This window comes from Scyliorhinus canicula, chromosome 13 (assembly GCF_902713615.1).
Source record: "Scyliorhinus canicula chromosome 13, sScyCan1.1, whole genome shotgun sequence".
Lineage (NCBI taxonomy): Eukaryota > Metazoa > Chordata > Chondrichthyes > Carcharhiniformes > Scyliorhinidae > Scyliorhinus > Scyliorhinus canicula.
The window spans coordinates 158,191,759-158,206,874 of record NC_052158.1 but is presented as its reverse complement, the minus strand read 5'-3'; the positions used below and the strand labels follow the sequence as shown (position 1 = coordinate 158,206,874).

General features: G+C 47.1%; 2 protein-coding genes across 7 annotated transcripts in view; one reads left to right on the top strand and one right to left on the bottom strand.

Moving 5' to 3' along the window:
* Positions 1 to 15,116, bottom strand: part of LOC119976371 (EEF1A lysine methyltransferase 3-like) — a 73,376-nt gene that overhangs the window by 31,345 nt on the left and 26,915 nt on the right. Inside the window, exons 1-2 of one of the 6 annotated variants that reach the window (XM_038816861.1) lie at positions 7,236 to 7,337; positions 3,852 to 4,089 (exon numbers count right to left, since the gene is read on the bottom strand). In XM_038816861.1, coding sequence (XP_038672789.1) covers positions 3,852 to 4,019 — 168 coding nt within the window. In that variant the 5' untranslated portion in view covers positions 4,020 to 4,089; positions 7,236 to 7,337. Of the gene's footprint in view, positions 1 to 3,851; positions 4,841 to 7,235; positions 7,338 to 15,116 lie in introns of those variants that run through there. The other 5 variants (XM_038816862.1, XM_038816863.1, XM_038816859.1 and 2 more) reach the window with 5 other exon arrangements.
* LOC119976372 (claudin-11-like) overlaps positions 11,334 to 15,116 on the top strand; it is a 46,046-nt gene continuing 42,263 nt past the window's right edge. Inside the window, exon 1 of the mRNA XM_038816866.1 lies at positions 11,334 to 11,812. Within this exon, the coding sequence (XP_038672794.1) occupies positions 11,587 to 11,812 (226 nt within the window). The 5' untranslated portion in view covers positions 11,334 to 11,586. The remainder of the gene's footprint in view (positions 11,813 to 15,116) is intronic.

Sequence of the window (15,116 nt, the reverse complement as noted above, 5' to 3'; positions counted from 1 at the left end):
GGGGGCACTCTTTTTCATCCGCTTTCGCCATGGTCTTCACCGTGCCGGAGGCGGAAGAGACCCCCTCCCCTGCGCATGCCGGCCGGGATGACGTCAGCAGCCGCTGATGCCCTGGCGCGTGCACAGACTTACGCCGGCCGGCAAAGTCCTTTCGGCCCCGGCTGGCATGGCGCCAAAGGCCGTTCACGCCAGCCGGCAGAGCGCCAACCACTTCGGCGCGGGCCTAGCCCCTCAATGTGAGGGCTTGGCCCCTAAAGGTGCGGAGACTTCCGCCGGGTAGGGAGAATCCCGGCCCTTATCTCTCTCACTGCCCTGCTGCCTTCAGAAACCTATGGAAATGCACTCCAAGACCTCTCTGGTCCTCTCCCAGTGTCCTATTGTCCATCATGTATTCCATTGCCTTGTTAATCCACGTACTTTCCAGGGCTTAATTCCATTAGCCGCTGTTCTGCCCACCAGACCAGCCCACCTACATTGTTCTGTAATAATGCTTTCCCGCTCGGTAGTTAACCCGCCACCCATGTCTGACCCTGCTGCAAATGCACTGATCATACCATCACATTCACGTCCAGATTATTCATATACACTCCCAGCAGCAAGTAACCCAGCACCAATCCCTGCAGTTCACGGCTGAAAACAGTTTTCATGTCACAAAAATCACCTTTGATCATTAAACTCTGCCTCCTGTTACTAAGCCAATTCGGGATTCAACTTTCCAAATTGTCCTGGATGCCATGGCTCTTCCCTTCTTCATCAGTTTCCCATGTGGCATCTTGTTAAATGTCTTACGGAGGTCCATATCGACTACTTCAACTACTGCATTTGCAATTTCCCTAGCCATCTCTTTTAGCACTCTGGGATGCATTCCATCAGGGCCAGGAGACTTGTCTACCTTTAGCTCTATTTGCTTGCCCATCACTACTTCCTTACTGATAATAATCATCTCAAGGTCCTCAGCTGTCATAGGCTCATTTCCATCAGTCACTGGCATGTTATTTGTGTCTTCCACTGTGAAGACCGACACAAAAAACCTGTTCTGCTCCTCAGCCATTTCCTCATCTCCCATTATTAAATCTCCCTTCTCATCCTCTAAAGAACCAATAATTACCTTAGCCACTCTTTTTTTGTTTTATATATTTGTAGAAATTTTTACTATCTGTTTTTATATTCTGAGCAAGTTTACTCTCATAATCTACCTTACTCTTCTTTATAGCTTTTTTAGTAGCTTTCTGTTGCCCCCTAAATATCTCCCAGTCCTCTAGCCTCCCCACTAATCTTTGCCACTTTGTATGCTTTTTCATTCAATTTGATACTCTCCCTTATTTCCTTAGATATCTACGGTTGATTTTCCCTCTTTCTACCTTCCTTCCTTTTTGTTGGTATAAACCTTTGCTGAGCACTGTGAAAAATCACTTGGAAGGTTCTCCACTGTTCCTCAACTGTTTCACCATAAAATATTTGCTCCCAGTCTACCTTAGCTAGCTCTTCTCTCATCCCATTGTAATCTCCTTTGTTTAAGCACAAAACACTAATGTTTGATTTTACCTTCTCACGCTCCGTCTGTATTTTAGATTCCACCACATTGTGATCGCTCCTTCCGAGAGGATCCCTAACTATGAGATCATTAATCAATCCTGTCTCATTACACAGGACCAGATCTTGGACCACTTGTTCCCTTGTAGGTTCCATTACATACTGTTCTAGGAAACTATCGCGGATACATTCTATAAACTCCTCCTCAAGGCTGGCTTGACCGACATAGTTAAAGCAATCGACATGTAGATTAAAATTCCCCATGATAACTGCTGTACCTTTTCTACATGCATCAGTTATTACTTTGTTTATTGCCTGCCCCACCATAATGTGACTATTTGGTGGCCTATAGACTACTACTATCAGTTACATTTTTGCCTCACTATTCCCGATTTCCACCCAAATGGATTCAACCTTATCCTCTATAACATCAATGTCATCCCTTACTATTGCCCGGATGTCATCCTTAAATAACAGAGCTACACCACCTCCCGTACCATCGACTCTGTCCTTCCGAACAGTTTGATACCCTTGGATATTTAACTCCCAGTCGTGACCATCCTTTAACCATGTTTCAGTAATGGCCACAAAATCATATCATTCACGATGATTTGCGCCATCAACTCATTTACTTTATTCTGACTACTACGAGCATTCAGGTAAAGTACACTTATGTTGGCTTTTATATCTGTTTTGAATCTTAACACCTCGATCAATAACCTCTCCTAAGTTATTTTTCCTCTTCACGTTTTTCCTAATTTTCCTTGTTGTTGATCAATTTCAATTTATGTTTTTACTTCCCTTTTTATTTCTTTTAGTATTACTGGGCCTATTCACTGAGCTCCCCTCAATCACTGTACCTTGTACTGTCACCCTTTTTGATTTTTGACTCTGGCTTCTCTGCCTTACACTTTCACCCTTAATGCCTTTTGTTTCTGCCCCTGTTTTACTGCCTTCCAACTTCCTGCATCGGTTCCCACCCCTCTGCCACATTAGTTTAAACACTCCCCAACCACTCTAGCAAATAGCCCCCTCGGACATCAGTTCCAGTCCTGCCCAGGTGTAACACATTCAGTTTGTACAGGTCCCACCTCCCCCAGAACCGGACCCAATGCCCCAGGAATCTGAAACCCTCCCCCTGACACCATCCCTTCAGCCACATATTCATCCTATATATCCTGTCATTTCTACTCTGACTAGCACGTGGCACCGGTAGTAATCCTGAGATCACTACCTTCAAGGTCCGATTTCTTAACTTCCTTCCTAGCTCCCTGTATTCTGCTTTTAGGACCTCCTCCCTTATTTACGGAGCGAACCAACAACAGGGATTAAATTCCCCGACCGACAGAGGTTAATAAATTTAATCTTTATTATTGTCACAAGTATGCATACATTAACACTGCGATGCGTTACTATGAAAAGCCCCTTGTCGCTACATTCCGGTGTCTGTTCGGGTACACAAAGGGAGAATTCAGGATAACCAATTCACCTAACAGCACGTCTTTGAGGGGCTGGTTTAGCTCACTGGGCTAAATCGCTGGCTTTTCAAGCAGACCAAGCAGGCCAGCAGCACGGTTCAATTCCCGTACCAGCCTCCCCAAACAGGTACCAGAATGTGGCGACTAGGGGCTTTTCACAGTAACTTCAATGAAGCCTACTCGTGACCATAAGCGATTTTCATTTCATTTCGGGACCTGTGGGTGGAAACCGGTGCACCTTGTTGAAACCCATGCAGACACGGGGAGAACGTGTAGACTCCACACAGACAGTGACCCAAGCCGGGAATCAAACTTGTGTCCCTGGTGTTGCAAAGCAACAGTGTTAACCACTGTGCTACCTTGGTTATCCATGAAGGACCCACCTTGCTCTTCCTTGAACTGTGTTGATCCTCGAGTAAATCGCCACCACACAGCTCTCTCTCAAAGGGGAGAGCAGCCTCTGGGACTGTAGTGACATTTACATTTTTACCCTGGGTCCCTGGAACGCGAGTCCAGTAACAACACCGCCAGCCACTGCCTTCCGTTATGTCTCTCCACCAATTGCACAGTTGAGAGAGCAGCACCCATGCGTATTGTATTCATACTGTGATGAACAACAGCTAGAAAGGATCACGCATCTGTTAAACTCCCACGATGGGTTCATTCCAGTCAACCTCACCGCAACCTCAAGCAACTGCTGGCGAATGGTTTACTGCGAAACCCAACTCATATTCGCTGCCAGTTAAATGCAGCTTTGGAAGATTAGAAACATGATCAATGCTCCCAGATGATTCCTGTTGAACCTGCACATTTGACAAAAGGGAACTGAGGTGAACTTACAGCTTCCCAGACCAGGGATCCATATCCTCGCCCAGAAGATGGATCCACACCGATTTCTAATTTAAAACCACAGATTTGGTAGCAGTCTATTATTTTGAAATCATCGTCGCCGTGGATGCGCAGAAAAGAGGCTTTTTGCATCAGTTTCATCACCTTCGTCTCGCACATTTTGCTGGATTCTCCCCGGTTTCTGCTGGATCAATCTCAGAGGCAGCCCTGTGTCTTCACTTGATTCCTTCTGGGTAAAAGAAAATGAGATTTTTCAATCAGAAGGTTTGTAAACGTCATTTTCTCTTTTCAGAACAAGAAGCAGAGTCTGGGAAAAGTTCAGAAACTGGCAAAATGTAGAATTTCGTCTTAACCGTTGAATTAAAATTGTCTGTGTCCAGTTATACCCTCCACCCTCAGCAGTATTGAACCAGAGAGAGATGAATGTCGAGCGGGTCGGGTAACAACTGATGGATTTGATGTCGCTTCTCTTCCACAACTATCCAAGTGACTATGGAAATGAACACTGACTCAGGGAAGAGTAGAGCAGTGAGGTGACACAGTTATAACACTGACAGCTGTGGGAAGTATCACCGTTCCAAAGAAACTTGTACATTTTGGTCTGAACATGACGTCTCGTTTTGTTATAGGTAAATGAAACTGTTGCAAGAAACACCGAAAACATTTATCAATCACGAACAGAAAGTACGTTGAATAATGAACAACTTAATCTTTAGACCTTGCGGTTTGAAACTTCTTCACATTTTGCTGATATTCAACTCAGATCCTGTCAAATCTAAATAACCATCACCGCTAACCAATAGCAGGAAAAGCAAGTCAATTGGACTGATTCATCCAACGAGACCTTTGGACATCTTCCAGTTGCAGCATCCAAATTCTTTCGTAAAAGTCTTCAGGATTATTTTGTCAAATTTATGCCAGACCCGAATCTCCCTCTCAATGCAGTGTCCACATCTCCACACTGACGATACACTTTCTAGTTTGAACTTCTGTTACTGGGTTGATGCCGGCAGTTTCACTACAAGCAATGCTCTGGGTTTGTAAATATCACATGGAAGCCTCAATCTCAGGCTGGAACTTCCACATTCATCCCTTCCATTGAAGATCTGTCTCTGCAGAATCGCCTGCATGGGAATGCCTTTCTTACTTTTCGATGACCAGAATTGGACATGGTACTCCAGATTAAGTGTGCCAATTCACAATGCGATTTGATTATTATTCCCACTTACAGAACACAGAACACAGAACAGTACAGCACAGAACAGGCCCTTCGGCCCTCGATGTTGTGCCGAGCAATGATCACCCTACTCAAACCCACGTATCCACCCTATACCCGTAACCCAACAACCCCCCCCCCCCCCCTCCCCTAACCTTACTTTTTTAGGACACTAAGGGCAATTTAGCATGGCCAATCCACCTAACCCGCACATCTTTGGACTGTGGGAGGAAACCGGAGCACCCGGAGGAAACCCACGCACACACGGGGAGGACGTGCAGACTCCGCACAGACAGTGACCCAGCCGGGAACCGAACCTGGGACCCTGGAGCTGTGAAGCATTTATGCTAACCACCATGCTACCGTGCTGCCCCTTACCGTGCTACCGTGATCCATTTTTTGATCCTGTGGTTCGGAATTATATTGCCTCGTTGGTATCTGCGCGGCATTAGACATATTGAATCCTGGCTCCATTATGACTCCTGGGTCTCCATGTGTCTCATCCAAATTCTTTCTTTTTTTAAAATATTTTTATTCAGGTATTTGAAAATTTTAATAATAGTAACAATAACAATGACATAAACATGGTATAATAAACATTTCCACCCCCATCCCAAGCTTCACACACCCAAACCATGAAACAACAATCCGGCCCTCTCCCCCGCCCCTCCCAATACTGCATCTGCTGACATTTTAATTTTCCCGAGAAACGGTTGCCACCTCCGGGTGAACCCGACCATTGACTCTCTTAAGGTGAACTTTATCTTCTCGAGGCTGAGAAACCCAGCCGTGCAACTAACCCAGGTCTCTACACACGGGGGCCTCGAGTCCCTCCACATTAACAAGATCCGTCTCCGAGCTACCAGGGAGGCAAAGGCCAAGACGTCGGCCTCTTTCGCCCCCTGAACTCCCGGCTCTTCCGACACTCCAAAGATCGTTACCTCCGGACTCGGCACCACATGTGTTTTTGTACCGTGGACATTGCCTTAGGAAAACCCTGCCAAAACCCTCCAAACTTCGGACATGCCCAAAACATGTGGACATGATTTGCTGGGCTTCCCGCGTACCTCGCACACCTATCCTCAACCCCGAAAAAATTGCTCATCCTAGCCGCTGTCATGTGTGCCCTGTGGACTACCTTAAATTGTATTAGGCTAAGCCTGGCACATGATGAGGAGGTATTAACCCTGCTTAGGGCATCCACCCATAGACCCGCCTCTGACTCTCCTAGCTCGTCCTCCCACTTGCCTTAAGCTCCTCCACCGGAGTTTCCTCCACCTCCGAAAGCTCCTGGTAAATATCTGAAACCTTCCCCTCTCCCACCCAGGTACTGGAGACTACTCTATCCTGTATCCCCCGTGGCGACAGCAGCGGAAAGGCCGGCACCTGTTTTCTCAGGAAGTCTCACACCTGCAAATACCTAAACCCATTCCCTGCTGGTAACTCCAATTTGTCCTCCAAGGCTTTCAAGCTGGGAAAGCTCCCGTCTATAAATAGATTCCCCAGCCTTCTAATTCCTGCCCTTTGCCATCTCCAGAACCCACCATCAAGCCTACCCGGTACAAACTGATGATTATTATAAATCGGGCTTCAAACCGATCTCCCTCCACTCCCTTATATCTCCTCCATTAGCCCCAGATTCTCAGAGCCGCCACCACCACCGGATTTGTGGAGTATCGGGCCGGCGAGAACTGAAGAGGTGCCGTTATCAGTGCTCCCAAACTTGTGTCTTTGCATGATGCCGCCTGCCACACCGATCCCTCCCCCAATGCCTACTTCCTCATCATAGCTATATTAGCCACCCAGTAGTAACTGCAGAAGTTCGGCACCGCCAACCCACCCTTCCACCGACTGCGCTCAAGCAACACCTTCTTCACTTGCGGGGTTTTACCCGCCCACACAAAGCCCAAAATCACCTTATTCACCCGCTTGAAAAAGGCCTTCGGGATGAAGATGGGGAGGCACTGAAAGGCAAACAGAAATCTGGGGAGGACCGTCATTTTCACGGTCTGTACCCTCCCCGCCAGTGATAGCGGGAGCATGTCCCATCTCTTAAAGTCCCCTTCCATTTATTCTACCAACCGGGATAGATTTAACTTGTGTAGTGCCTCCCATTCCCGGGCCACCTGGATTCCCAGATACCGAAAGCTCTTTCCTACCACTGTAAGTGACAGCTCTCCGAGTCTTTTTCCGTGTCCTCTTGCCTGGATCGCAAACATCTCGCTTTTCCCCATGTTCAATTTATCCCCCGAAAAATTGCCAAGTTCCACCATCCCCTCCAACGGGTCTGAAATATACAAGAGCAGCTCATCTGCGTAAAGCGAGATCCGGTGCTCCACAACCCCCCCCCCTCCCCCCCCCCCCCCCCCCCCAAGCAGTCCTTTCCAGTCCTAGAAGCTCTTAATGCCATGGCCAATGGCTCTATGGCCAGAGCAAACAGTAACCCTTGCCTCAGTGTAGTCTAAAATACCTCGACCTCAGCCTGTTCATACGCACATTCGCTACTGGTGCCTGATAGAGCAACCGAACCCAGTCAATAAAGCCCTCACCAAACCCAAACCTTCCCAGCGCCTCCAACAGGTAATTCCACTCCACCCGATCAAAAGCCTTCTCCGCAACCATCGCTACCACCACCTCCACCTCCTCTCCTTCTGAGGGCATCAGAATAACATTCAAACGCCTTCAAACATTGGCCTTGAGTCTGCATGGGTTTCACCCCCACAACTCAAAGATGTGCATGTTAGGTGGATTGGCTGCTCTAAATTTATAAAACAAAAATTAATGATTAATTACCAGGACTCTGCTTCAAGCAACCTGGGAGTAAGATCAAGAGGGCAGTAAAAACTAATCAAATGCTTTTAATTTTCTTTGAATGTCATTGATTGTTTATTATTTATGAAATATTGAACATAGAACATAGAAAAATACAGCACAGAACAGGCCCTTTGGCCCACAAGGTTGTGTCGAACCTTTGTCCTAGATTAATCATAGATTATCATAGAATTTACAGTGCAGAAGGAGGCCATTCAGCCCATTGAGTCTGCACCAGCTCTTGGAAAGAGCACCCTACCCAAGGTCAACACCTCCACCCTATCCCCATAACCCAGTAACCCCACCCAACACTAAGGGCAATTTTGGACTCTAAGGGCAATTTATCATGGCCAATCCACCTAACTGCACATCTTTGGACTGTGGGAGGAAACCGGAGCACCCGGAGGAATCCCACGCACACACGGGGAGGATGTGCAGACTCCACACAGACAGTGACCCAAGCCGGAATCGAACCTGGGACTCTGGAGCTGTGAAGCAATTGTGCTATCCACAATGCTACTGTGCTGCCCTTAAGAACAAATTAATCTACACTCCATTATTCTACCCTAATCCATGTACCTATCCAATAGCCGCTTGAAGGTCCCTAATGTTTCCGACTCAACTACTTCCACAGGCAGTGTATTGCATGCTCCCACTACTCATTGGGTAAAGAACCTACCTCTGACATCCTCCCCTATATCTTCCACCATTCACCTTAAATTTATGTCCCCTTGTAATGGTTTGTTCCACCCGGGGAAAAAGTCTCTGACTGTCTACTCTATCTATTCCCCTGATCATCTTATAAACCTCTATCAAGTCGCCCCTCATCCAACTCCGTTCTAATGAGAAAAGGCCTAGCACCCTCAACCTTTCCTCGTAAGACCTACTCTCCATTCCAGGCAACATCCTGGTAAATCTCCTTTGCACCTTTTCCAAAGCTTCCACATCCTTCTTAAAACGAGGCGACCGAACTGCACACAGTACTCCAGTACCGATGAGGAATCTGTTTCCTTCAGTTGATTTAGCAATTGACAAAGCGAGGAAGGAAGTCTATTTGACTGTTTGCGATTCGAATTGATGTGGGATGATGGTGTGTTGTCAAAATGATTGTGTCAGTTGCCCAGGAGTGGGGTGGTGAGAGACAAGAGGTTATAGGAGCCAGAGTAAACTATTTGGCCCCTCTAACCTAATAATAATAATCTTTATTAGTGTCACAAGTAGGCTTACATTAACATTGCAATGAAGTTACTGTGAAAAGGCCCCCGTCGCCACATTTCGGCACCTGTTCGGGTTCACGGAGCGAGAATTTAGGATGTCCAATTCACTGAACAGCAAGTCTTTTGGGTCTTGTGGGAGGAAACTGGAGCACCCGGAGGGAGCCCACCCAGACACAGCATAACGTGCAGACTCCGCAGACACAGTGACCCAGGACGGGAATCGAATCTGGGACCCTGGATCGCTGTGACGCAGTAATGCTAACCCCTGTGCTGTTCCACCATTCAGTATGATTATGACTGATTGACTCAACTGCACATTCCTTCCAGCTCCCCTATAATTACTTGATTTCCAAAGAGGTCAAAAATGTCCAACCAGGGTAAGCAATCCTGCAATAATGGTGAGAAGATTCCAGCTGCGCCATTTCACAGACACTGAGTCTCTTTATCACATGCAATAGATCGGCAGCATTAGATATATCAGTGAGAGAACTCTTTCTTCAGCAGAAAGCCATTGGCAGGCAATACAAGAAGTATTATTATGTGTCTTGATGGTGTAATACAAGGATACAGCACTAGAGGGCAACAAAAGCCTTCAGGAGACAGAATGAGCAGCAAATTCTCACTTTCCATCTCCAGATTACTGAGTGCTGACCATGTACATCACAAAGGAGCCTCAGGAGTCTGTTTACTGATGGTTTTTACATGACAATAGACTGAATTTTAACCAATTACAAATAACCATTTTCGACATGCCTTACTTTACCACATCTGAAAAATGTTTGACAGACCACACATACAATAAATTACTTTGAAGTGGGGGGGGATACATAGAAAGATCCCACACACTATAGTGAGTCACAAAAGTTGACTAATTTGCCTTTGTTGGTGTTGGTTGTTAATTTGTTGTTGGCCATAACGTAGAATCAAAGAATCATAGAATTTACAATGCAGAAGGAGGCCATTTGGTCCATCGAGTCTGCACCGGCCCTTGGAAAGAGCACCCCACCTGAGCCCACCTCATCCCCGTAACCCAGTAACCCCACCAAAACCATTTGGATACTAAGGACAATTTATCCTGGCCAATCCGCCTAACCTGGACGTCTTTGGACTGTGAGAGAAAACCGGAGCACCCGGAGGAAACCCACGCAGACCTGGGGAGGATGTGCAGACTCCGCACAGACAGTGACCCAAGCCGGGAATCGAACCTGGGACCCTGGAGCTGTGAAGCCACAGTGCTAACCACTATGCTACCGTGCTGCCCAGCAGAAACGAGAAATCTCCCTGATCTTCCATGAGCATCAGGGAATCTAGAACATCCACCTGAGGAGCGAGATGGACTCTCAACATCCAGTCTGAAGGACAGACCACCCACACTGAGCGGCCTTCCTCCCTCAGTCCGGCATTTGACATTTCACGAGCCACAGCTGACATTTGACCCCTCCATATTGGCCTTTGTCCTTACGTTTCAGTCAGAAAATTGTGGGTTCAAGTCCCACTCAAGAGGCTTGAGCACAAAATCTAGCTTGGGACCCCCAATGAAGGGAGTGCTGCACTGTCAGAACCACCATCCTTTGGAGGAGAAGTTCAACTGAGGCCCCATCTGCCCTATGAGGTGGATGTAAAAGATGCCCCGGGTGCGGTTTTTTAAAAAAACACGGGGGACTCTCCCCAGTGTCGTGGGCCGATATTTAAAGCTCTACAAAATCATTTAAATAGCATCAGTTCACTGATACGGTGGAATCTTGCTGTGCTCAAATTGGCTGCCGTGTGACCAACATTTCAACCATCCCTTAAAAGTGCTTTGATTCTGCTTGCCTGTAAATATACATGTTAATTTTTGCGTCTTTTTTTTCTAATAATTTGTAATTTGTTGGATATAAAATATGAAAACTCAATAAAAAACATTTCCCAAAAAAAGTACTTTGATTCTAAACTGCTGTGGGACAACCAGAAGGTGTTAAAGTTATCTACGTGCAAGTTAATTCTTTCTTACCGTACAATCAGATTCTGTAGATTACTGGGTATTAAATAAAATCGCAGTGATTCCAGTTAGTGCACTTGCTCCCAATAACTGGAAACAGACATTAGCAGGAAAAAAACACTAAATTTTCCTTTCTCTTTACTGATTGGCTGCCCAATCTCCACTCCCAGATGTTTCTTCCATCTTGATTGGCTTGTAGAGTTTCAGCTGAGAGTTTCTTATAGTTTGGTTTTGGGACTGAGGTTCACTTTCTGTGTGTGTGTGTGTGTGAGCTGCTCAAAGATTTTTGTCCCAACATAGGAAACGGTCAACTCAAGAAGGGGTTTTATCTTGGAAACACGCACAGATTTTATTTTGGGTGCCTTGTGTTTCCTGAAGGCTCTGAGAATCGGTGCCAAGCTCTTTGCGTTTGGGGAAAATATTTCACAGGAGAAGCAGAACCTGTCTGAAATATTTCCACATTTTTTGTGCTGGTGAATCGATCGGTCGGTTGAAGACAGGATGTCGTCTGTGTGTCTGCATTTGCTGGGATTCGTGCTGTGCTCCCTGGGCTGGATTGCTATTCTGATTGCCACTGGCACCAAGGAATGGGTTCAAAGCTGTTCAACAGGAGTGAGCGATTGCCGTCTCTTTGATGAATTGAAACTGCAGGGGCTGTGGACCGAATGTTACCGATCAACTGGCACCTATCATTGCAAGACTCTGTCCGACATCCTGAAAATGCCAGGTAACTTCTACATCACTTTTAGACTAATGTTCCCGTACCGCCTCCCTTTTTAATTTTTTGGTTAATTCCCCAGTGCGTTTTAATTTTTCAGCCTGAATCCATTCATGTTTATTTCTGCATTTAAAATAAACTATTCTCCCACTCTCTGTCTCCATCTCTTTCTACCCTTTCAACTAATCTTCCCGTTTGTCGTTTGAGTCATTCATACTTTGTCGCCTTCCTCCCTCCTTTGGTTTCTCCTTAATTTCGTTCCAACTTTAATTTCATGTTGTGCCCCCAACATCTGTTTTTTTACTTCGACTTTTCACGTGAAGCATTAGATCCATTGGGTGAATGCATGGTTGTGTAGTTATCACTGCTCCTGAGATTTATCTTTACTGACTGTGAAATGATTCCGAAGCACAAACAGATTTGAGTAAAAAATGCAAATTATTGGAATAATCTGAATTAAAGTGGCAACTTGATATTTGGCAATATAAAGGGCATCACCAAATGACGCATTAGTCTCTGTTTCTACTTATCAGGCATTTCTACTTGTTCCAGCTCTCTTGCCCCTTCTTTGAAACTCTTGTTTTTTCTGACCCTAGTTTTTATTCTCAATTAGATATCCATCACATCTTTCTTGCTTCATTCCCTCTACTCAGTGACTCCCCATCCTCAATGATATCCACCTTTGAAACATGCAATTGTAGAATCCTTACAGCACAGATGAATACCATGAGGCCCATCATCTCCATGCTAGCTCTCCGAAGGAGCAATTCACGTATTGCCACTGCCCTGCCCTCTCCCCACATCCCTGCACGTTGCCCCTTTTCAGATATTTAGGGCATTCAGAAAATGTAGAAATGTTTACAGCTTCGAAAGAGGCCACTCTGTCCATTGTGGTTGCGCGCTCTGAAAACCAAATCACCCAGTTTAATCCCATTTGTCAGCATTGGCTCCATATCCCTGGAGGACACAGTGGGGGCGATTCTCCAAAATGGAGACAAAGTGTTCGCGCCGTCATGAATGCCGTCGCGTTTCACGACGGTGCGAACCGGGCGCGGGGATGACCGATTCTGTCCCCCACAGGGGGCCAGCATGGCGCTGGAGCAGCGTGGCTCCAGCTTCCGTTCCCGGTGCCAAATGGACGCCGCGCCAACCCTGCATGCGCTGTTGGGTCGCACCAACCCGCGCATGCGCGGGGGACTTCTTCAGTGCGCCGGCCCCAGTGCAACATGGCGTGGGGGTCCAGGGGCCGGCCGGGGGGGGGGGGGGGGGGGGGAGGCCGGCCTGCCGATTGTTGGACCCTGATCGCGGGCCAGACCCCATTGGAGCCCCCCCCCCCCCCCCCCGTGTAGGAGCACTTTTCCCCGCCCACAGGCTGCCCCCCCGACCCTTGGCGCAGAGTTCCCGCCGGCAGCAACCAGGGGTGAATGGCGACGGCGACGGGACTCTGTCGTATCCGCTCGGCCCATCCGGGCCGGAGAATCGGCGGCCCCGCCGATTCCAGCAGCCCGCGGCCGGCGGCGTGTCAAACACGTCGGCGCAAATGGCGCCGATTCTCCGCACCTCGGAGAATCGCGCGCCGGCGTCGGGGGCATCGTGGCGCGGTGGCTCCGATTCTCCGGCTCGGCGCGGGGCTAGGAGAATGGCGCCCAGCATTTCAGCCGCATAGCCAGACAGGCTTTAATGAGTTGAGGGTTTGTGCTGGTGTCATCCTTTCAGGTGGAAAGTTCCGGGCCCCTCGTGCCCTCTGGGTAAAAAAATAAATCCTCACCTCCTCTTTAATCCTTATACCAATCACTTTAAATCTGTGACAACTAAGCCACTGACCTATCTGCTAAAAGAAACAGGTCCTTCCACCCACTCTACCTAGGCCCCCTCACAATTTTGCACATCTCAATCAAACCTCCCCTCAGCCTCTTCACAATCCCAAGGCAAACACCCCAGCCTGTCCAATCTTTCCTGATTGAAATGTGAAATGAAATATAATCGCTTATTGTCATGAGTAGGCTTCAAATGAAGTTACTGTGAAAAGCCCCTAGTCACCACATTCCGGCGCCTGTTCGGGGAGGCTGGTACGGGAATCAAACCGTGCTGCTGGCTTGCCTTGGTCTGCTTTCAAAGCTAGCGATTAGCCCTGTGAGCTAAACAGCCCCTGTTCCAGTCCTGGCAACATTTTATAAATTTCCTCCCTGTCCTCTCCAGTGCAATTAAATCCTTTCAGTCCTGTGGCGTCCAGAGCTGAGCACGGTGCTCAAGCTGTGGCCTAAGTAATGACAGGTCCACCATAACCTCCCTGCTCTTCTGTTCTATTCCCCGGCCAGGAAAGGAAATGATTCCGTTTGCCTTCTTCACCACTTTATCAACCTGTATTATTGCTGCATTTTGGGAATCTGTGGGCGTTCACTCCGAGGTCCCTCACTTCCTCTACACCTCTCAATGTCCTCTCATTTATTTAGTAATTCTTTGCCTTGTTTGACCTTCCCAAATGCCTCATCTCACACTTCTCTGGGTTGAATTCCATGTGCCACTTTCCTGCCCATCTATCCAGTCCATTGATATTTCCCTGCAGTTCGCAGTGAACCTCCTCACACTCTACCCCATGGCCAATTTTTGTGTCATCTACAAATCTCTTTGTCATTCCCTCGATATTTCCATCCAGATTGTTAATGTATACCACAAAAGGCAGAGGACCTATTACTGAGCCCTGCGGAATCCCACTGGTAACAGCCTTCAAGTCACAAAATGACCAATCAACAATAACTCCTATCTCCTGACACTGAACCAATTTTGTATCCAGATTGTTGCATTGCCCTGGATCCCATGGGCTTTTTTTAAACTAGTTTTGGACCTTGTCAAAAGCCTTGCTAAAATCTATGTGGACCACATCAACTGCACTGCCCTCATCAGTCCTCCTTGTTACCTGTTGAAATGATTTGGATACGACCTTTCCTTAACAAATCCACGCTGACTGTCCATGATTAACCTGGGCCTTTCTAAGTGACAGTTTAGAACATAGAACATAGAACATTACAGTGCAGTACAGGCCATTCGGCCCTCGATGTTGCACTGACCTGTGAAACCACTCTAAAGTCCATCTACACTATTCCCTTAACATCCATATGTTTATCCAATGACCATTTAAATGCCCTTAGTGTTGATGAGACTTCCTCTCTCTCTATGTTTATCACATCCAATACTTCACACTCCTCTTCCTTCACAGAATCCCCTGCATCATCCCCCTCCTGTGTGAAGACAGATCAAAGTACTCATTCAGAACCAGACCCACATTCTCTGCCTCCACACATAGGTCGCCTTT